Source organism: Elephantulus edwardii, unplaced genomic scaffold (assembly GCF_000299155.1).
Source record: "Elephantulus edwardii isolate Elephantulus edwardi_28Jun2011 unplaced genomic scaffold, EleEdw1.0 scaffold00065, whole genome shotgun sequence".
NCBI classification, from domain to species: Eukaryota; Metazoa; Chordata; class Mammalia; order Macroscelidea; family Macroscelididae; genus Elephantulus; species Elephantulus edwardii.
The window spans coordinates 4,087,831-4,110,162 of NW_006399815.1; the positions used below are offsets into that span (position 1 = coordinate 4,087,831).

General features: G+C 35.8%; 1 protein-coding gene and 1 pseudogene across 1 annotated transcript in view; one reads left to right on the forward strand and one right to left on the reverse strand.

Moving 5' to 3' along the window:
- The window catches only part of ARID2 (AT rich interactive domain 2 (ARID, RFX-like)), a 270,114-nt gene that overhangs the window by 109,732 nt on the left and 138,050 nt on the right, over positions 1-22,332 (reverse strand). Inside the window, exons 4-6 of the mRNA XM_006888177.1 lie at positions 17,830-17,963; positions 11,567-11,785; positions 7,633-7,700 (exon numbers count right to left, since the gene is read on the reverse strand). Coding sequence (XP_006888239.1) covers positions 7,633-7,700; positions 11,567-11,785; positions 17,830-17,963 — 421 coding nt within the window. The remainder of the gene's footprint in view (positions 1-7,632; positions 7,701-11,566; positions 11,786-17,829; positions 17,964-22,332) is intronic.
- Positions 19,441-21,061, forward strand: LOC102872294 (annotated as a pseudogene).

The following is a 22,332-nucleotide window of genomic DNA, read 5'->3' on the forward strand; positions in this document are numbered from 1 at the left end:
ACAAAGAGAAAAGTGAACTGGGGGGGCAAGGAGGAAAATGTGCTAACAAGGAATGGATGGAAATCCAAGTTCTCTACAAACGTTCATTAAAATATCCATAAAAAAATAGAAGATTAACTAGTAAAATGTGTATTCAAGTCCAAAGGGGGAAGGGGAGAGGAGAGGAGGGGAGTGTGGTAAATTAGTGAGAAGGTAAGGTTTGTTAAGCAGGTGGAAGGGATGAAAAACTTAGGAAAGTACCAATGGGAACCAGAAAAGATGAGGTAAAAGTGGGCATATCTGAGTCATGATTAAGTTTATAAAACACAATATGTATGGAATGATGATAAAAAATACAATGTGAATGAAAAAATGTGTGAAGCATAAATATACACATCTGAAATACAATATATACAGATTTTGAATGCAAACCAATATAAAATTGTTCTAAAAAACCTTTTAAAAAGGATATCATACAAATAGGAAGAGGTGTTATATAATTTCTTAATAATCAGGGGAAAAAGAAATAAAAACCAAAACGCAATAGCATCATATACCCACTTGAATGGTTAAAGATACAAATTATTATTAAAAGTAAGTGAAAAAGGTCAACTTTACCCTTTCACCATAGCACTGAAAAACAATGAACTCATGAAATATTATCAAAATATTATACAAAATATAGTGACCACGGGGAACATTATGCGGAGTGAAATATCTCACTCACAAAAGGACAAATACTACATAATGCCACTGTTATAAAATTGGTCTGACATGGGGGTTGAGGAGAAACTAAGAAAAGAGGGGGTATATAATGTACACAAGCACTGAAACAAGGGAGAGAAATGAAAAAAGGAATATATGATTAGGTATTATTGGCATGACAAGAGTCCAGAATAAGAGCTGCATAGTAAAGTGGACTGGGAGGTGGGGGGAGAAAAACAATGACAACTATATAACAATGAAATTTTTTTTTCCAGGGGAGCTCTGGTGGCTTAGTGGCAAGAAGCTGCACTGCAATACCAGAGGTATGCGATTCCAAACCACCAGATGCTCCGCTGGAGAAGGAGGGACAATCTCCTCCTGTACAAGTCAGATCCGATTTGACGGTACACGCACAGAAAGTAAAAATTAAAAAAAAAAAAAGAAAAAAAAGAAAATTTTTTTCCAAAGTGAAAGATACAAATTATAATTAAAAGTAAGTAAGTAACTGTATGCAGAACAAATGTGGGGTCAAGATTGGTGGAAGATCTAACAATCTGTGATATGCAGATGACAAAACTGTGTTGCTGAAACTGAGGAGAACCTGAAGCGCTTGCTGTAGAGGGTCAAGGACTGCAGCCTCCTATGGATTGAGGCTCAATGTCAAGACAAAGAATCTCACCACTGGACCAACTGGCAGCATCAGGATGGATGGTGAAGAGATTGAGATTGTTCACAGCTTCAGTTTGCTTGGCTCCACAGTCAACACTCTTGGCACCAGCAGCCAGGAAATTAAAAGACACATTGCCATGGGAAAGTCTGCTGTTAGGGACCTCTCCAAAGTACTGAAGAGCAATGGTGTCTCTCTGGAGACTAAGGTGCATCTGATACAAGCCATGGTCTTTGCTATCACTTGTTATACATCAGAGAGTTGGACAATGAATAAGGAGGACAGAAGGAGAATTGATGCCTTTGAGCTGTGGTGCTGGAGAAGAGTATTGAGAGTACCATGGACTAATAGGAAAACAAACAATTTCATTCTGGAAAGTGTTAAACTGGGTGGCTCCTTGGAGGCAAGGATTCTGAGGCTCCGTCTAACATACTTTGGACATGTTGTAAGGAAAGACCGGTCCTTGGAGAAGGACATCATGTTTGGGAGGGTGGAGGGACAGCGCAGGAGGGGAAGACCCTCTATGAGGTGGATTGATTCAGTGACTGGGGTAACTGGGATGGGAGTCTCAGAAAGTGTGATCAGCACAGGACAGAGCAGAGTTTAGGGCTGTTGTACATAGGGTCGCTATGAGTCGCAAGCGACTTGATGGCACCTAACAACAACAACTAGAATAAACTCAATATACTGCAGTGAAAAAGGTAAACTTTACCCTTGCATTGTAGCACTGAAAAATTATGAAGTCATTGAATGAACTCAGTCAGAGGGTAAACTTATTGGCAGTATTTATTAATATTGCAAATGTATCAACCTCAACTCAGCAACCATAGTTTTAGGTCTATTTCCCAACAGAAATAATACCAAAAGACATGTACAAAATCTTCGATGCAATATTCTCTTTCCAAACTAGAAATGACAACATTTTTACAACTTTCTGTATTTAAGGTAGGATGGATAAGGGACTACGGAAAGATTTTAGCATAAAGAGAGGTCTAACTTCTACTCCTTTCCCACATGTACACTAAGAAATATGTCACTGGTCCTGAGAGATGCTAAATCAGTCAGCAGAGAACAGCAGTCAAAGCCTGAAGACAGATATCCATTAACAATGATTCTCATATGGAATGAACAAACCTTTTCATAATGTCCATACAGCACTCATTCTTGGTATCATGAACTTTCAGCTGCTGTTGACTGTGCAAATGGAAACTGCAAAGGAGTCTGTTTCCCTAGTTAACATACCATCTGCTTATCCACACAGAAAAGCTCTAAATTAAAAGTCCATTCAGGTATGCCCATCTCTGCATTCTCCGGAATGGCAGAAAGATTGTGGTCCTTCTAGGCAATCCACTTATAGATCCCTGAATCTCAATCTCAGACATCAGCAGGCCCTCACACAGCAACAAAAGGATTAAGAAAATGGAGAATACACAAAGAATCATCAACAGTAGGTTTATCTGATGAAGGAACTATGACTTAATATTAATCATTAAAAATGTTGCCTCCAAAGAACAGGAGCAAGTGATAACCACTGACAGTGCCCTCAGGAGGACAGACTGATCTGTGAAAATTGTTTTTGTGATACTAAAAAACCCTTGCTTTTGGATTTTTGAAATTTTACCTAAAGAAGAAGGAGAGGGAGTAGAAAGTAAAGTCTTCAAAGCTCTGCTTGCTTTCATGTTGTGAAAAAACACTCAGTATTGAGGAAAGTTGAGAAATCGAACATTAGTGTTAAAAAACTAAAGTCTCAATTAAATTTAAAAAATTATGAGAATACAATGACTCATCTCCAGTGAGTAAGATGAAGGGAGACAACGGTCTCTAAGGTAGTCTGAATAATACACAACACAATATTAAACATGCCAAAGGGCTTAAGAAAACAAAGAAAAAAAAAACTAAATCAAGAAAATAATACATGTACAAAATGAGAATTTAAAGAGACTCACTATATAAAGAAAACAAGTAGAAATACTAAAAATGAGACAAAAAATTGCACTGACAAATATACTGAAAAATTTAACAGCAGATTTGATCAAGCACAATAAAGAAAGAAAGAATCCCTGAACCAGTGGATAAGAGAATTACAGAGGCTAAAGAACAAAAAGGAATGATGCTCAAGCCTGCTGAACACAGTTGCATGGACTCATAGAACACTATCAGGCAAACCTATGGATGGATCATAGGAATTCTGAATAGAGAGAGACAGGAAAAACATTATGAAGATATGGTGGGAAAAAAAATTGATGAAGAACATGAAATCACAAGTCCCATAAACTTAGAGAACTACAAACAGGATAGAATAAAATGAAAAAATTTTCTATTAGTGGAATATTATACAGTTTGAATGGAACATTATATACTATTAAATGGATTACTGAATACATTAGTCAAGAAGAATTAAGTACAAACAGTTGCAAGAACAGATGGCATAGGATAGAACAAGGTTCAGATCTTTTGTTCAGAGTCACTATACACGTACTCGATGGCATCTAACAACAGCTAACACTTGCAAGAATATGGTTGAATTTCTTTCATAAAAAAAGTTAAAAGAAGTCATAGGTAGTAGTCATTAAGCAGTAAGAGCTAAGCATACGAAAATAGGGACATGATCAAAACAAAGCATAACTGGGGAGCTTCAGGGATACAGGTAATGTCTGTTTCCTAAACTGGATGCTAATTACAGTGGTATGTGTACTCTGTAGATATTTATTGATCTGTACCTTACACTGTTCTTTTCCAAATGAAAAATAATATAAAAGACCCAAAATAAAAAAAAAATTCAACAACATATTCTATAGTCAACAACAGGGGCACATGTGGCTCAAAATTAAGGAACTAGCAGTTTGAACCAATCAGATGCTCTGTGAGAGAAAGATGGGCAATCTTCCCCTTTGCGATTTACTGCTTATGAAAACCTAGTAGAGGGTAAGCTATGGGTTGTTTCAGACTTGACAGCATACAACAACATAGTCAACAATTTATTCTTGTTGTTGTTGTTGTATACCTTAGAGTTGGAACTGACCCACAGCTGACCCCTCCAGGGGGTTTTCAGAGACAGTTAACTGCACAGGAAGAGATTGTTCATCCTCCTGTGGACCAGCTGGAGGCCTTTCAGATTGCAGCACAGCTTCTTGCCATTAGGCCACCAGGGCTCCCTAGTCAACAACAGGGTGTACATTAAAACACACACACACACACACACACACACACACACACACACACACACACGAGAATTTTCTAACTGTACAAACATTTAAAACATTCTCAAATCCCCATTTAATGCTACCACTCTTGATTTATTGGTCATATCATGAAAGCACACTTTTAGTAACTCAAAACTAAATTAGTTTTACCTAAGGGGATTTGACCAGGCTACTCCTTGGAGGTAAGGATTCTGGGGCTTCGTGTGACATACTTTGGACATGTTGTAAGGAGGGACAGGTCCTTGGAGAGGGACATCATGCTTGGGAGGGTGGAGGAAGAGTGCAGGAGGGGAAGACCCTCTATGAGGTGGATTGATTCAGTGACTGGGGTAATGGGAGTAGGTGTGTCAGAGGCAGTGCGAATGGCACAGGATACAGCAGGGTTTAGGGGCTGTTATACATAGGGTCACAATGAGTCGCAAGCGACTTGATGGCACATAACAACAACAACAAGGGGATTTGTATTTGCTATTGGAAAAGCTCTTCCTGTAAACTTCTGCATGATTAGACCATTATTCTCATTCAAATCTACCAAAAATTATCAGACCTGCCACTTCATTGAGTGCACTCATCTTACCTCCCACCTAAGCCATCTGCCTTAGAATTGTGACATGGTTTTATTCACAGTAATTGTCAAAAATCTCAACTATAATGTTTACTTTTTATTGTCTGTCTTTACAAACAGAATAGAAATTCTCAAAAAACAAAGTATTAACATACGAAGTGCAACTTGCTACAGGAACAGTTTGTAAAAAATTTAATAAGAGATTTCAAAAGCTTTATTTTCTCTTAAATAAGGTATTTTAAAGCTGATAGCTGATTATCACAAAACTTTTCATTTTAGGTCTAGTTTTTAGATACATTCAACTTAAAATTCACATCAAAAGGTATATTTTCCTTAAATATTTAATAGTATTTTTAATTTAAAACATTTATCTTCATAGAATTTGCTCTACTCAAGAAAAAAATTTCATATTTTCTTAAAGACTTGGTAAAGTGTTTATTTCTAAATTCTTAACAATTTAAATTGTTACTATGAATTGTGAAATATCTATAAAACTAAATAAACATCCATTATAATTTTAAAAAACGACTAAAACCCCCACAATTAAGCACATAAGTTACAAATTAAGACAATTTTTGTTTTTAAATGTAATTTACATAAGAAAATCTTTTATATATACACACTCAGCAAGTATGTATATAGAAATAACATTTATTTTCAGATTTTTGTTGTTTGAAGTGTAACTAAGTGCTCTAACTTTTCTACTAATGCATTTTTGTAAAATCGTAAAAGTAAAATTTTGTTCTCTTGTCCTCCAACATTTTGCTGTTAACATAAAACAAAAAATGTACACACATTTAAAAAAATTATACAGACTGCTGTAAGGAATTAAAAAGTGTGTGATCAGCAGAACCTTGGAAGACATTTTTTTTGTTTTAAAGATGAGTAATTTTTTTAATTAATTAATTTTATTTTATTATTATTTGTGTGTGTGTGTGTGTCTGTGTACCGTCAAATCAGATCTGACTGGTACTGGAGGAGAGAGCATCTGGTGGATTCGAACCATGCACCTCTGGGATTGCAGTGCAGCTTCTTGCCACTAGGCCACCAGAGCTCCCCTGGAAGACATTTTTAATAGTTCCTAAATGCTACTAATACTTAGGGAGTTCTAGTGGCCTAGTGGGTAAGGAGTTGCACTGCCAACTCAGAGACAGGCAGTTTGAATTCACTAGCTTTTCCTAGGGAAAAAGATAGGAAATCATCTCTTGTGCAATTTACAGCCTCTGAAAACCTGATGAAGGCCTGCTATGAGTCAGTTCCAACTTGAAAGCAATGAGCTGAGCCATGCAATACTTAAAGTCAAGCATCTTACTTCTTATAACACAACTGATCTATTATCATTTAAGCTTTAGTAAATTTTACAATTTATGCTTTCAACTATTGTTGCTGTCGAGTCAGAATAGATCCATAGCTGATCCTCCTGTGGGTGTTCAGAAGCAGTAAATCTCACAGAAGGGGACTGTCAAGTCTTCTCTTGGGTAGCTGCTGGTAGATTTGAACAGTGTGCCTGTGGAACTGCAGGGTAGTGTCTTATCATCACTGAGTAACAACTTGAAACTTTGTGTCACCTTATTACTAGGCAAAATGCTAATAGAAAAATCTTACTATTTGTTGATAGAGACTACTTCTTAAACAAACTCTCCTTTAATTCAAATTTTCCAAGCATATCACAATCCAAATTTTCACTTCAATATATTTTTAATATTAATGTTAATAATCAAACAAATCCATGTTAATAAACAAACAAATCCATGACATTTTATCAGCTATTTTTAAGAACACAGAACTAAAAATTTTTGTTGAATAAAAATGGTGCTAAAGTCACTCAAATCTAGTTATTCGTGTATCAGATTTAAAGATAAAAAAAATGTATCTAGACAATAATGTTTTCTATGTGTATACAAAGGGAGCTCTGGTGATCTAGTGGTAAGGAGCTGCACTGCCAACCTGAAAGCATACAGGTCAAACCCACCAGCTGCTCCATGAGAGAAACATGGACAATCTCCTCCCATGCAATTTACTGCTTCTGAAAACGTATTGTAGGGTACAACAGTGACATAATTAATTGCACCTTGAGATGGTATAAAACTATGATGTAATCATTTGACAGCCAGGAAGAGTTAAGACAAGTGAAAGTTAGAAAATAATTTTTTCAGGCTCTTAATAGTTTTTATTTCCAACTCACAATGTAGATATGTTTCAAAAAATATATTGGCAGATAATTTCCTCAAAACAGCTACTAAATGTTGATGATCATATATTCTACTAAAAATTTGATTATTTTACTGGGCTATCATTTCTTCTGGACTTGCATATTTTAGGAAGTACATAAAACTTCCTAAAACTCATTTCCAGGTTAAAAAACAAAGTTAATGCAACTGTGTGCTACTATTGCTATAGGTATAGCATTCTAAATTAAGAAGTTTCATTAGTTACTCTAAAAATTTTTACCCAACTTAATCACAAGTTTTAAAGTAGCTCAATGGTTCAACATTTTAATTCATGTAAATTACCTTAACAAAATCTCTATCAGTCTTCTCCTTCCATTCTTCTCCAAATACAGTAGAAAAGGATCCTAAAGCTTAAAAAATCAACAGTAGACTCAGTTAAATGGAATTAATTCTTTCATTTAATTCCTTAATAATAGGTAAGCTTGGGAAAACAGTAAAATTCAATTTTGGTCATGAAGAATTTTTTAAAAAAATATTATAGGAAGTCATGATAATTTTTCTAAAAGTACTTATTTTTTAACTACAGAACTTAAAGTTTTATGTCCTTATTAACTAAATTAATAGGTTATTTTAATAATACTTTTATAGATAATAAAGAAAAGAGTACGGTAGAAAATACTCTATACTGCTCATACTAATAGTATGTGAATGCCAGAAATGTAACGCAGTATCTTCATATCAATTTTAGACATAATTGTGCAATTTGCATCTCAAATATTATACAAGGTATTATCTGGAGATAATTTCTACACATGAAATCTGTCTCTTTTCTTTGTGTGTGTTCTTCAAGGAAGTTTTTTTGGAGGAAAAGTCAAACCATTGATCTTTGAGAGCTTCTTTTAATAACATCTGACCCGCACACCAATGGCCTCAAACAAACAACAAAAAAACCCTGATTATGTTAAATAAACTTTTGTTGGTTATAGGGCAAAATCATTAAACAGGATGATACAAATGTCTAAACTGAAAATATATACTCCACATGAAAATTAGTAAAGACTTTCATTATCTATTAATTCCATAATAAAAGCTATTGTTTTAAGAAAATGGAAAATAATATTGGGCAACTTAACACTGGCAACACAAATAAAACTGTTGCTTAATGACTGTTAAATCTTTAAACAAAGTCTCTTTATAGAGCATGGATGTTTTTTAAATTTTTTTTTTTATGTTTTACTGAACATGTTGGAGGAGCCCTCATGTTGTAATTGTTAAGGTGCTGAGGATGCTAACCAAAAGGTTGGCAATTCCAATCTACCAGCTGCTCTAAAAAAGGAAGATATGATGGTAGACTGGACATGCCATGTTAAGGACAATGTATTTTCTGCAGAGAAAGATTAACTGAATCTTATAGTCAACATTCATATTGTTATTGTTCTATCATTTACTTAATAGTGAATAAAATTAAGTTCAGAATGTACTTGGGTATAATAAGAATCTTCGTTGAAAAATATTCTTAAAAAGTAAGGAATGTTGTTGTTGACTGCCTTCAAGTCGAGCACCATAGCGACCCCCATGAACAAAAGGCCTGAAGCCCCTCATTTATCAAAGCTCACTGAGTTTTTGGAGCCATGTTATTTAGGAAGTGGATACCATTCCTGCCAACTATGTAAATGAATTTTAATACTGATATTGATATGAGAAAATTCTATGAAAACAAAAAGTTTGAACTAATAAATTAGCTATATAAAGGCCAAAAGAAGTCTATAAAATATGAAATTTACATGTAAATAGCTTAATCACAAAAATGAAGTCCACACACTACAGACAGATAAGGGTTAGTTTGTTTGTAATGGGAGGACAAACTTCACAGGGAAAATACTGGATGGAAATATTAGATGGAAAACAAAATTTTTTGCTGCATGGAATTTGCGTTATATTTCAAGTACACAAAATGTGTAAACAATTTGGACTTTCTAAAAAAAGTAGCATCTACCTTTATCTCTCAATTAAAAGATACCAACACTTTAATGAAGTTAAATATGACCTTCAAATGAAAAGATAATTATTTTCATAATGTAAAACATTATTATAAGAATAAGATCTAAATAGGGTTTTTATATATTTTAGAACTAAATTTTTAATACTGTTGGAAAGATAAGAAAAATTTGAGGAAGACCCTAGATGAGATGTACTGATTCAGTATCTGGGGCAACAGGAGTTGGTGTTGGAATTAGTAAGACTGGTTCAGGACAGGAAAGGTTTCAGAGCTGTTGTATCCAGGGTCTGTGACTCAAGGGCAAATAACAACAAAAACAACCTACATTGATTGTTTGTTTATTTAAGCCTCCTGTTTAGAGTCAACAAGACCTGGGGAGAGCCTTTGTATTTAAAAGTAATTTGTTATTATATTTTGGAGGAACATTCTTCTAAGTGGTACAGCACTCTTCTGTCAATGGGTGCTATACTGAGGTAACCTGGGGTTGCGCCTTGGGGTATCCAAATGTCATAACCATTATCCATGGTGTAAAGTGTTTGGTGGAGCTACCAGTTTAAAACAGGTTTGGAAGTAGATGTGGCATCCACTTCCTAAACAACATGTCTCTGGAAACACTATGAATTCTGATAAATGACAATAGTTATAGAGAGACTTCAGGCCTTTTGTTCATAGGGTCACTATGAGTCATGCTAAACTCAAAGGCAATCAACAACAACAACAACTTAGTAATTAATGTTTTAAATTGCAACATCACATAACTAAACACTTAAAATGCCTCAAGAACGCAAAACTGATAATTTTTATTAAATATATAACTTGTTACTAATATGTAATCCTTATGCAAGTATTTAATTGCAAATTAAATTGTAAATTTCACAAAAACTTGAAGGGCTGAAAATAATTATGTTTCCAAAACTTTGTTGTAAGATTTAAAAAAGTGTTAAACTCCATTCTATAATAAATGCTGAAAGTTATATTTTAAAAAGAAGAAATTATCAAGAATAAAAAAATCATGAAGGTAAGAAGATCAAAACACATCTCATTTAAATCTTCAAATTTACAACACAAAACCAAGAGAAGATTCAGAAGGGCAAGAATTTTTCAGTTCTGTGTAACTTCAAGATTATCTCAGATAAATAAGTACATGTCAAATTTCAAGTATCCTCCTTAGCACGTTGCTGCAAATGACGGCAAAGGTGTTTCTAAGCACGGTCATCAACTTAAAAGTGTGCGGCAAAGTGTTAAAAAATTTTTTTCAAATAGTGTGACACTTGAAAACTATAGTTTCAGAAAAATGAGTATCTTTCAAATATTTTGCTCTGTTACAGATAAAAACAAAAAGTCAAGAACTTGTGAAATACAAGAGAAAATTCTATCATAAACTATGTATACATAAAAGTTTCTTGTATGATAAGATAATGTCTGTGTTTTAATATCTTAATTTTTAATAGGATATATTTCTGGGAAACTATGTGAAAAAAGTATCAAATTTGATTAATCTTATTATGTGTACTTAGAAATCAAATTATCAACTATTGACTTAAAATATTTTCATTAAAAACCGTTATTTTAACACAGTACAAGAAACAGATTCATAGAAAGAAGTTCCAGCAGAATAACCAAATTTTGTAGTAAATGTTCTTCTCAAATGAAAGGAAAAAAAGAGCAAATATCTCTGAAGAAAAACTCACAATTTTTACTTAACAGTCTTTAAGAAGGCTAAATTACTATTTAAATATTTAAAGATTACAAAGTCAGAGTCATTATCTTAAATAATGCATTCAAAATAAGGAAAGCAAATGAAGAACACCAGTTATAGTAAATATTAAAACTACTTTTATCCTTAAAGACCTATTTTAGAAGAATATTCACAAGTCTCAAATATGTACATTTACCTAATAACTACCATTTGTCTGTCAGTATATTGCATAAGGGGAGCCTGAGTATTGCTACAGTGCAAAAAGGGTTATCTATGGCAGACAGGTTTCTGCAGAGCTTTCAATGACAGACTAGGAGGAAAGACCTGCTCTACTTCCAAAAATTAGCCAATAAAATCCCTTTAGAGTGTAAATTTTTGATATAATACTTTCAAGGCACTCAAAATACACTGGCCTCAACAGTGAACTTCAGCATACCAACAATTCCGAAAGTGGTACAGGGCCAGGCAACAATTTGTTCTGTAGTACATGGGTTGCAGTGAGGTGGAGGCAACTTACCAGCACTACCTAATAACAACTTCATAGAATCATCATACAACATAATCATCTTAAAACTTACTGTCGTCAAACACCCCAGCATTAGCAAGTAATAAAGTGATGATTTTAGGGTCTTTTTCAAGTTGCATGACGTGCTTGCTTTCATTTGATAGAAGAGTGCATACATTAATAGCAAAGTCCACTTCATTTGGGAGTCCAGATAACAGTGAAAGCACCAATTTATTATAGTCATTTGGCGAATTGAAGTCCATAGATAGCCCATAACTTTGACGCAGATAATCTAATAAAGGTAAAAACAAAAACAGAAAGTCCTCATATAAGAGGAATACAGGACACAAGTTTGTTCTATAAAACTTAAACTTAAGTTGAGAAAATCAATGTTTTAAACTCAGATATTGTTGTTAATATAATATTCTTGAAAAAGTATTTTTTTAAAGTATTTTTAAAGACCCTGTATATCTGCTCTTAGTTGTTGTTATGTACTGTTGAGCCAAAACTGACTCATAGCTGACCCTCCAGAGGATTTTCAGAGGCTAGAACTCACATCAGAGGAGACAGCCCATCTTTCTCCCATGGAGTGGCTAGCAGATTCGAATTGTGTGTGCCTTTAGGGTGGCAATGTAACTCTTTTAGGATTGATGCGTCATATTCAACTTGCCAGCACCTAACAACAACAACAACAACAACAATGATGACGTACTTTTTATAGCCTCAGAAAACCTGATGGAGAATCAGCTATCAGTTGATTTGGATGTGATGGTACATAACACAACAAATGTGTAAAGCCTAGTGACTTGCTCCTGGAAGGTCATGGCCTTGAGAATGCTATGAAGCACAGTTCTACTCTAACATACACAAATTGGAATGAATGTGAAGGCAACTTATTTAGTGGGGGCTCTTTGGGGATGGAGAGGGTGCAGCACAATTCTTACTCTTACATTTCAAATGCATTCTGAATTTTATATACTATAAGCCAAAGTTCCCTTAAAATGTTTAACAATGATGCTTAGAAAAATGTTCTAAGTTTCTTATATCCAGCTCCTATATTTTTGTACCCAACTGTAGGACAATTATTAGTTATGTAGGTCAGATTTTTTGAGAGATAATTAACTGTAAAATTCATGCTTTTTAGTTCTAGAGTTCTAGGAATTTTGTGAATGTATACAGTCTTTTAAGTACAACTACAATCAAGATACAGATTATTTTTATCATTCCAATAAAACATTTTCATGTTTTATTGAAGTCAATCCTCTCCCTCCAGTCCAACACATGGGTCTGCTTACTGTTCTAGAGATCGGGGGAGGTGAGTGGGGATTTTGGTTGTTAAATGAAGGAAAAAAAAAATAATCACACAATATATATATTTTTTCTACTTGGTTCATTTACGATGTTTTTGAAATTTATATCAATGTAGATATTCCTTCTTAGTACCAAAGAAAAGATGAACTTGCAGTCTGCTTATTTCCTAGTTGAGGGACAACTGAAGTTTTCTCCCTGATGTTTGGTACTATAAAGGTTCACATAAAGACCTTTGAGTAGACAGATTTTTAATAATTTCTTTTGGTTATTTATAAGTGAGACTGCACAGTTATTTATAAATGTATGTTTGATTTTGTAACAAAATGACAAATTGTTTATCAAAGTGGATATAAAATTTTGCATGTCTACCAGTAATGTATAAAGTTTTTACTGCTCTGTAAATGTAATACTGTTAGTTTTGTGTTTTAAGAAATTTTTAACATAAGCAATCAAGTTTTCTGTAGGAGAATTAATTAAAAATATTTACAAAACACAGAACGTGGGTCTACAGAACAAAGAAACTATGTGTTCACAGTATACTCACATAATATGAAAATATTCTGTTTCTAAAAATACTGAATCTTAACTGGGCAATTTAACCCATAGGAATTACATCTTAGGACAAACACTCTAAATGTATTTTTTAAATAAAAAAAGATCTAGCTAATTTATAGAAAATAAAACATTTGTTTACAATATTATAAAATATTTCAGAAAAGAGTGAATAAATAAATTTTAAAATTCCACTAAATCAAGTACAATTAACAAGCTCTTTCTGTAACATAGCATAAGAAATTAGTAAGTATATAAGAAATTTTACTTCTGCAATATTAAAAATTTCTAGACATTTTTTCCAGAATTTCCAATAATATATTGATAAAACAGATCAGTAAAGTTATGGCTTTGATAAAGTTTTTACAATATATGTATGAATAGAATAAAGCATTATTTTTTCATAATATTGATGGGTTTTTTTATCCTTTTTTTAATTAATTTTAATGAAAATTTACAGAGACTTTGGATTTCCATTCATTCATTGCTGCACTTTTCTCCCTGCCCATCCCTCCCCCCTCAGTACACTCTTTTCTTTGAAAAGTAGAAGAAAAGATCCCCCATTGTTTTACAATCCCTTCACCCAGGTCCACTCCACTATGCATCCTTTGTTCTGGACTCCTGTCATGACAGTAATACCTAATCACATATCCCTTTTAAACAGTTTTCTCCCTTATCTGTTTCAATGCAGTATACATAATTTATGTATCTTTCTCAGCCTCCCCCCAACCCTGATGTCAGTCCTGTTTTACAACACTGGCACTATGCAGTATTTGTCCCTTTGTGACTGAGATATTTTACTCAGCGTAATGTCCTCTGGGGTCACCCATTTTGAATAATATTACATGAGTTCCTTGTTTTTCAATGCAGCGTAGTATTCCATTGTGTGAATATACCACAGCTTCTCCATTCATTCGTTTGTTGATGGGCACTTAGGTTGTTTCCAACTCCTTGCTATCGTGAACAAAGCAGTGATAAACATGGGTGTGCATATATCTGCTTGGGTGGCAGTTATGGTCTCTTTGGGGTATATTCCCAGTAGTGGAATTGCTGGGTCAAATGGCATTTCTATTTTCAACTTTTTGAGAAAGTGTCATACAGCCTTCCACAGTGGTTGCACTATTTTACACTTCCACCAACAGTGAATAAGGGTTCCAGTTTCTCCACAACCTCGCCAGCATCTGTTGCTTGGTGTTCTGTTAAATTTTGCTATTCTTACTGGGGTGAGAGGATATCTCATAGTTGTTTTGATTTGCATCTCTCTTAGAGCTAAATATTTATGTTTTATAATGTTATGTTTCTCTTAATTAACAAAATAAATAATGTGAGGAAAAAAGAATGAAGTATCAGTGACTACAGAAACAAACTTTATTTCTATACTAAAAATTGGAATGAATGAAGAAAAATCAAGTCTTATCAATAACTAAGCTATTAGATTCCACATAATTTCAGGCAAATCTTTAGTCAAGTGGGGAAAATGATATTTAGAACCTACATGTAGTATCATTCATAGCCTTGAATTTTATGGCCTTTCAATACGATCTCATAATTGGCTTCCCCTTCTACCGAAGGGCAAATGCCGGTCCATATATCCTTACCTGAGGGACTTCACTAAAAAACATCAGATAACACACACCCACACCCCTAAATCTTATACTTCTGAAAGATTCTTTAATTATATCAAGTTTGGTTAAGATTTTGAAGATAATGAAAGAGAAATGTTTACATGGCTCAATACAACTTTCAAATTGGAGTGAAATCAGAGATTTTCAATATTTCCTTTCATTTGCAACTTTTCACTATGAGTTGGCTTAAAGTTTGCATAGCAAATTTTGTTTTCCATTGAATAATTAATACACATTGTATTTTGACATGGATTACAATGACCACACTTTAAAAAAACGCACAAAACCTTTTATCTTAAATGTAATTTTAACGGAAGTTTAGAGAAAAGTTAGATTTTGATTCATTCATTTTTGCACATTTTTACCCCTATACCTTCCCTTCCCCCTCTCCCAGTTAACTTTTATTGTTTTTAAAAATATTCATTCATTGTTATATAATTATCTCCCAGTCCTCTTTGCAAAGAACCTCTTATTCTGGGCTATTGTTGTATGTTGGGTTTTCTTTCTTTCTTTAAAAAATTAAAATTTTAATAAAAGTTTATAGAGAACTTGGATTTCCATTCATTCATTGTTGCACATTTTACTCCCTGCCCACCCCTCCCCCGCCAGTTCGCTTTTCTCTTTAAAAAAAAATTCATTGTTATACAATTCTCCCCCACTAGTCCACTTTACTATGTAGCTCTTATTCTGGACTCTTGTCATTCAAATAACACCTAATCATATATATGCGTTTTAAACAGTTCTCTATTTCAAAGCAGTGTACATTATTTATCCCTTGTTTTCTTAGTTTCCCATCAACCCCGATGTTTATTCTATTTTATAACAGTGGCATTATGTAGTATTTGTCCTTTTGTGAATGAGATATTTCACTCAGTATAATGTCCTTCAGGGTCACCCATTTTGTAGAGTATGTCATGAGTTCCTTATTTTTCAATGCTGCATAGTATTAACTGTGTGGATATGCCACAGCTTCTCTATTCATTCATTTGTTGATGGGCACTTAGGTTGTTTCCAACTCCTTGCTATTGTGAACAAAGCAGCAATAAACATAGGTCTGCATATATATCTGCGTGGGTGGCAATTCTGGTTTCTTTAGGGTATATTCCCAGTAGTGGAATTGCTGGGTCAAATGGTATTTCTATTTGCAACTTTTTGAGAAAGTGCCATACAGCCTTCCATTGTGGTTTGCATCATTTTACACTCTCACCAACAGTGAATAAGGGTTCCTGTTTCTCCACAACCTTGTCAGAATTTGTTGTTTGCTGTTCTGTTGAATTTTGCTATTGTTACTGTGGTGACATGATATCTCATAGTTGTTTTGATTTGCATCTCTCTTAGAGCTAGAGATTTTGAACATTTCTGCATGTGTGTGTTTGCCATCTGAATGTCTTCTTTAGTGAAGTGTCTGTTCATATCTAGTGCTCATTTTGTAACTGGGTTGTTTACCTTTATCTTGTCGTGGTGACAATGACCACATTTTAATGGCACTCTTTTCATATCCTATATTTTCCATTCATCCATACTGCATTCTGAGCTTTATCTTTGGGCAAATTCACTCCTTTTGCTCTTATATGGTTGACTGTTTAAAGAATGTGTTCCTCCTGGTGTTACTGATCTTCTGATAAGGAACTCTGGTTGCCTACTTCATTAAGGGCTGAGCTGTTAACTTAAGGGTAAAAGATTCAAATCCTCTAGTCATTCTATGGAAGGAAGTTGGGCACTCTACTTCTGTAAAGATTTGTTAGCCTCAGAAACCTGGTGTAATCCCAATCTTGGACAGTGGGTTTTGGTTTCATTGATTGGCTGCAAGGTGAGTCATCTAGGTGATCTCAGTTCCCCATCTATCCTCAAGAACCTCTATCAGACTCTCAAAGTAATTCCTATTCGAGTTCTTTTAGTTCTTTGGTTCCTCTTCCATTTCAAAAATGGCTTAAATGGAAAAACCAAAAATACCCCCATCAAACCAAAAAAGAAAACCACAAACAAAAACAACAAATCCCGCCTACAACAAATAACAACAAAAAACCTTTGATATATTGGCAGAATATTTTTCTGACTCATGGTAACACAATGTACGCTCTGTAAGGGTTTCAAGGCTACAATCTTGTGGAAGCTGATCTCTAGGTTTGTCTTCCAAGGCACCAATGACGGGTTCAACTTTTTTTAGTATAGTAGTCAAGTTCTTAAGCATTTGTGCAATGGAGGGCTCCAAGGCAGGAAAACAACACAGTAATTAGGGATCACTCTAAGGAATGTTATTGATAATCTTCACGATTGTATGATGTTCTGTAAACACCGTAAGGTGTCCACAGCTTTCCTAATCCTAACAACACTTCTCCATGGTTATTTTTTGTGACTACTGAGGTTAAAATGTTTACTACCAAAGCAATAGTGAAGAAGGGAAAAACACTCTTTAAAATGTTCAACCCAACTCACTGCTGTCCAGTCAAAACTCATTCACAGACTCAACCACTGATCACCCAGTGTGTTTTCAGAGGCTTTAAACTGCATGAGGGGATTGTTTATCTTTCTCCCAAGAAACTCGGGTGGATTCCAACTTCTCACCTTTGAGTTGGCAGTGCAATTTCCTATCTATTAGGCCACCAGAGGTCCCTTTATTTCCATAAAGAAGGCTTATCTAACTCTGAAAATCCCTTTAACTGAACATTTAAGCCGACTGTGCTGGAGGGCCTTAATGCCAAACAGATGTTGATCTCTGACAAGTATAATACCTCAAGGCCCTCCCTACATGTTCTTATATATAATTCTAACAGATTAATAATAAAATATTTACTTTCCTAATTCAAAATTGTGGACCTGTGCCCTATTAAGTTCAAATGATCTTTACCTGACACACTGTGTTGCTGGTAATTGTAGGAAGATGGAATTGCACCAATAGGAAGCTGGGGCTTTGGATTGCCTGGTGGTACCTCATCATCATCCTCTCCAAAATGATGAACTTTCTCGTACTTTTCTAGGTAACTGGAATAGAAAAACAGCACAGAAAAGATTTTAAAAACATCATGGCATGTATCTGTTTATCCTTTAATAGATTCCCTCATATTACACACACACAACACATTTTGCAATAATGAAGATAAACGCAATACAATGCTTCACAGAAGTGGTTTTATATTTTCAGAAGACCATAACACAACTCAGATAAAAATTTAAAAAGTAGTGAAAATCAAGGAACACACCATGTAGATGCATGACAATACATTTTATTGACTGACTGAAAAGACTTTACTTGGTCATTGTGAAAACAGAAACTAACTCTATACAATATTTGTCCTTGTGGGATCAAGCCAGTTCAGTTCACTCAGCAGAATACTCTCCATTCCCTCCCAAGTTAAGTAATAATATACAAAATCATTGCTCCTGTGTGCTGCATAGTATTCTGCTGTATAAATGTACCATAATTTCTTAATCCATTCGATTGTGATTCTTACAATGGTGAATAATGCTGCTATGAACATTGGTGTACAAGTCTATGTTTGTGCCTCAGTTCTCATTTTCTCAGGGTATATTCCAAGCAGTGGAATAGCTGGGTCACACAGAATTTCTATATTCAGCTTTTTGAGGAAGCACCAAACTGCCTTCCAGAATAGAAGTTCCCTTTTAAAATCACACCAACATTTATAGGAGTTCCTATCTTACCACATCTTTTCCAACATTTATTACTTGCTGTCCTGGTGACATGGTATCTCTTTGTGATTTTGTATAAAACATTATTGTAAAATGAGTATGAGGGGTTGGGTGGAAGCAGAGGGATGAGAATGTGAAGGGGTGGAGGATATTAATCATGCGGTTGTATAATTTGATGGGGGGATGAGGGAAATTGAAGTATCTGATGTGACTGAGTCTTGTAAATAAACCAGTGCTGTTGTTGTTGTTATGTGCTGTCGAGTTGTTTGCGATAAAAAAATTAAATAATAAAAGATTTAAAACAAAACTAACTCTATCTAGCCTTACCACTTACCAAAGGTTAATATGCATATTATACTATTTTCTGTGCATATTTTCAAATACAAATAGAATAAATTTATACTAGTCTCCAAGTTGCTTTACTTGGTATTATATTTTAGAAATGTAATTACATCAATAATTATGTACTGAACACCTCATTCTTTTTAAGGAACTCCATAATATTTGATCCTATTGGTACAATATAATTAGATTTCTAGTGATGTGTTTACACTCTTGTCAGTTGTGGGTTTTGCTATTATAAAACATGTTGTTAATAAATTCTGGAGAGCCAATCCAATAATATTATAAATAATAAGTTCTATCCAAAAATGGTGTGCCAGCAGCTGTTGGCGTGGTGCAGCAGCGGCTCAGCACTGAGGCGCCCGAGCACAGGTAAGTGGTTGGACAGTTGACGGCGCTGTGGCTACCCCAAGTGCTGGGCCAGCAGCGGAAGTGAATGGCTTGAGGCCCACAGCTGCTGCAACTTTCAATGGGCCGCTCGCGCTTGCTCAATACGGGACTGCCTCTTGTCAAAGACTGAACCCAGCCCAGAGGAAACTGTGTGCTGCAGATTAAAGGTTTAAGAGCTTTTGTTACAAAAAATTAAGGATATGGAGATAAGGTAGCAGGGACAGGACGCTGTTCACCTGAGAGTTCTGAAGATGTAAAACTCTGGAAAGGCCAACTGATAGTGGTAGAAATCATGCTCATTTTAAGAAATCGCATTACGAATGGGCCCCTGTACCCCTGACCCCTACTGGCCCTTCTGGATGGCTCGTACACGGTGGAGATGCCCATCCTGAAGGATGTGGCCATTGTGGCCTTCTGTGACACAGAAATCATACAGGAGATCCACAAGAAGATCCTGAACGAGACAGTCAGGGCCCTGATGAACCACAACATCATGCTCACGAGAGGATCTTGATAAGTTCAAAATCCTCCAAATCATTGTCTGGATTGGCAGCGGGTTTGACAATATCAACATCAAATTGGCGGAGGATAAAGGCATTGCTGTCTGCAACATGCTGGCCACATCTGTGGATATAGAGCAGACTCGACCCTGAGCTGCATCCTGAACCTGTACCAGCGGACCACGTGACTTCACCAGGCACTGAGGGAGAGAACACATGTCTAGAGCGTCAAGTAGACCTGGGAAGTGGCTTCTGGAGCCAAGGGGAGACCTTGAGCATCATCAGACTAGGTAGTGTGGGCAGGTGGTGGCACTGCGGGGTAAGGTCTTCAGCTTCAACATGCTCTTTTGACCCTCACAGTTGTCGGATGACATCGAGTGGGCACTGGGGCTGAAGCAGGTAAGCGACCTTGCAGGACCTACTCTTCCACAGTGACTGCATCACCCTGCACTGTGGCCTCAACAAGCATAACCACCTACCCATCAACAATTTCACCGTCAAGCAGATGAGACAGCACTGGCTCTGGCCCTGAAGGAGGAGTACATGGTGCAGCCTTGGACATGTACTAGTCGGAGTCCCTCAGCTTTAGTAAGGGAGCCCTAAAGGATGTGCCAAACCTGATATGCATACCACACACCTCAGCGAGCAGGGATCCACTGAGATGTGCGAGGAGGCAGGACAGGAGATACGGAGGACCATTACAAGCCAGATCTTCAACAGTCTGAAAAACTGTCAATGAAGACCACCTGACAACCACACACTGGACCAGCGAGAACCCAGCTGTGGTGCACCCAGAACTCAATTAGCAGCCTACAATTACTCCCTAGGGGTAGTGGGTGTGGGCCTCACCAGCATCCCAACAACAACATCCCCAGCGCCATGTCCTTATCTCACACTGTACCCTGCCCACCCCACACCTCTTCTCCAGGCCTGAGGCAGACAGAGACCAAGCTAGTGACCAGCAGTAGCTCAGGCAGAGCTGTCTGCCTCACTCAGGCCAAGGCACAGAGGTGGTGGCATCTCAAGGGCCCAGTGCCCATAGGCTGGCCCGCAGTGGGGAGCAGAGAGCAGCAGCAGCACCCCCCACCCCAGCCGTTCCATGCCCATACTGGCTCACTGAGTTTGTCCTGTGCAACTTGTAAGCTAAATAAGTTAGTTAATTGTATCATGAATATACTTGTCTGTGTACAGTTTCTATAACATTAGAAAGGATTTGTTTGCTTAGCTGTCAACACAATGACAGTGCACTGAGCCTGCATGGCACGTGGTGGAAGGGTCCCAAGGTCCCCTCTGTGCAGACTGGGGCTAGGAAGAGGGCAAATTTCAGGACAGTTTATCTCTTCTGTTTTCTTTTTGCGCCACACAGTGTCTTACTGTTTTTCTACCTGCTTCTCTTATTTTCAGAAAAATTTAGAGAAAGAAAAGGCTGTTCCCCACCCTAATTGTACATGAAGAAAGTGCCGCAAAGCACAAGGAAGGCAGCCCTTCTCCAAAGGCTGCTCAAAAAAAAAAAAAAAAAAAAGGCTGCTCCTGTGGTGGCCAACTGCTGAAACGGTAGGCTAGCAATATTTTGGTTAAAATAATATCTGTGATTGTAACCATTTGAATGAATTATTTTAAAGAAATAAAAGTCTCAGAAAAAGAAAGCAAAACCCCAAAATGTGCTTAATACTTTAAGGCCAAACTATCAGACAGTTTCTGTATTCTCTTATAGGACCAGCAATCTTCTTAATTAGATTAGATTTTAAAATCCATTAGTTTATATTGAAAATCACAGTAAGGTCTTAAAATGGGAAAGCAATTTGTCAATTAAATTTCAGATGCAACTATGTAATATATAATACTTGTTACAGTACTCTACAAATGAGAAATTAAACTGATTATTATACACAATTTATAATACTCAAGCTCTAGATAGGCTTTTTGTACAGAGCTAACATCTTCCACACTTGATCAAAGCAGCTGAATCCATTACCAACTATCTTAAAAGCTTAAATAAATTTCTGCAATGTTATAATCTTTCTAAGCAATCAACTCTCATAGTTACATACAAATGAAACAAAAGGTTAAGGAAGGCATAATTTTACAAATATAAAAACCAATAACATGGAAAATAAAAACAATAATTCTTCATTTTCCCATACAATCTTTACAATGCAAAATAATTCGTGTCTTGGAAAATGACTTTTCCTCTCCTGTCCTATCAAGATCTCCAGATGAGCTCAGTTTGAACAGAAATCTCATAGGCGGATGCCTGACAGTTAATTAATGGAGCTGTGAAAACTAGGCCAGGAGCTGATGGTGGAACAGACCACCAACTACTCATATGCAAGTTCAAGCTGAAACTGAGGAAAATGAAAACAAATCCAGAGGAGCCAAAATATGACTTTGATTTCATCCCACCTGAATTTCAGAATCATCTCAGGAACAGGTTTGAGGCCTTGAACACTAATGAGCGAAGACCAGATGAG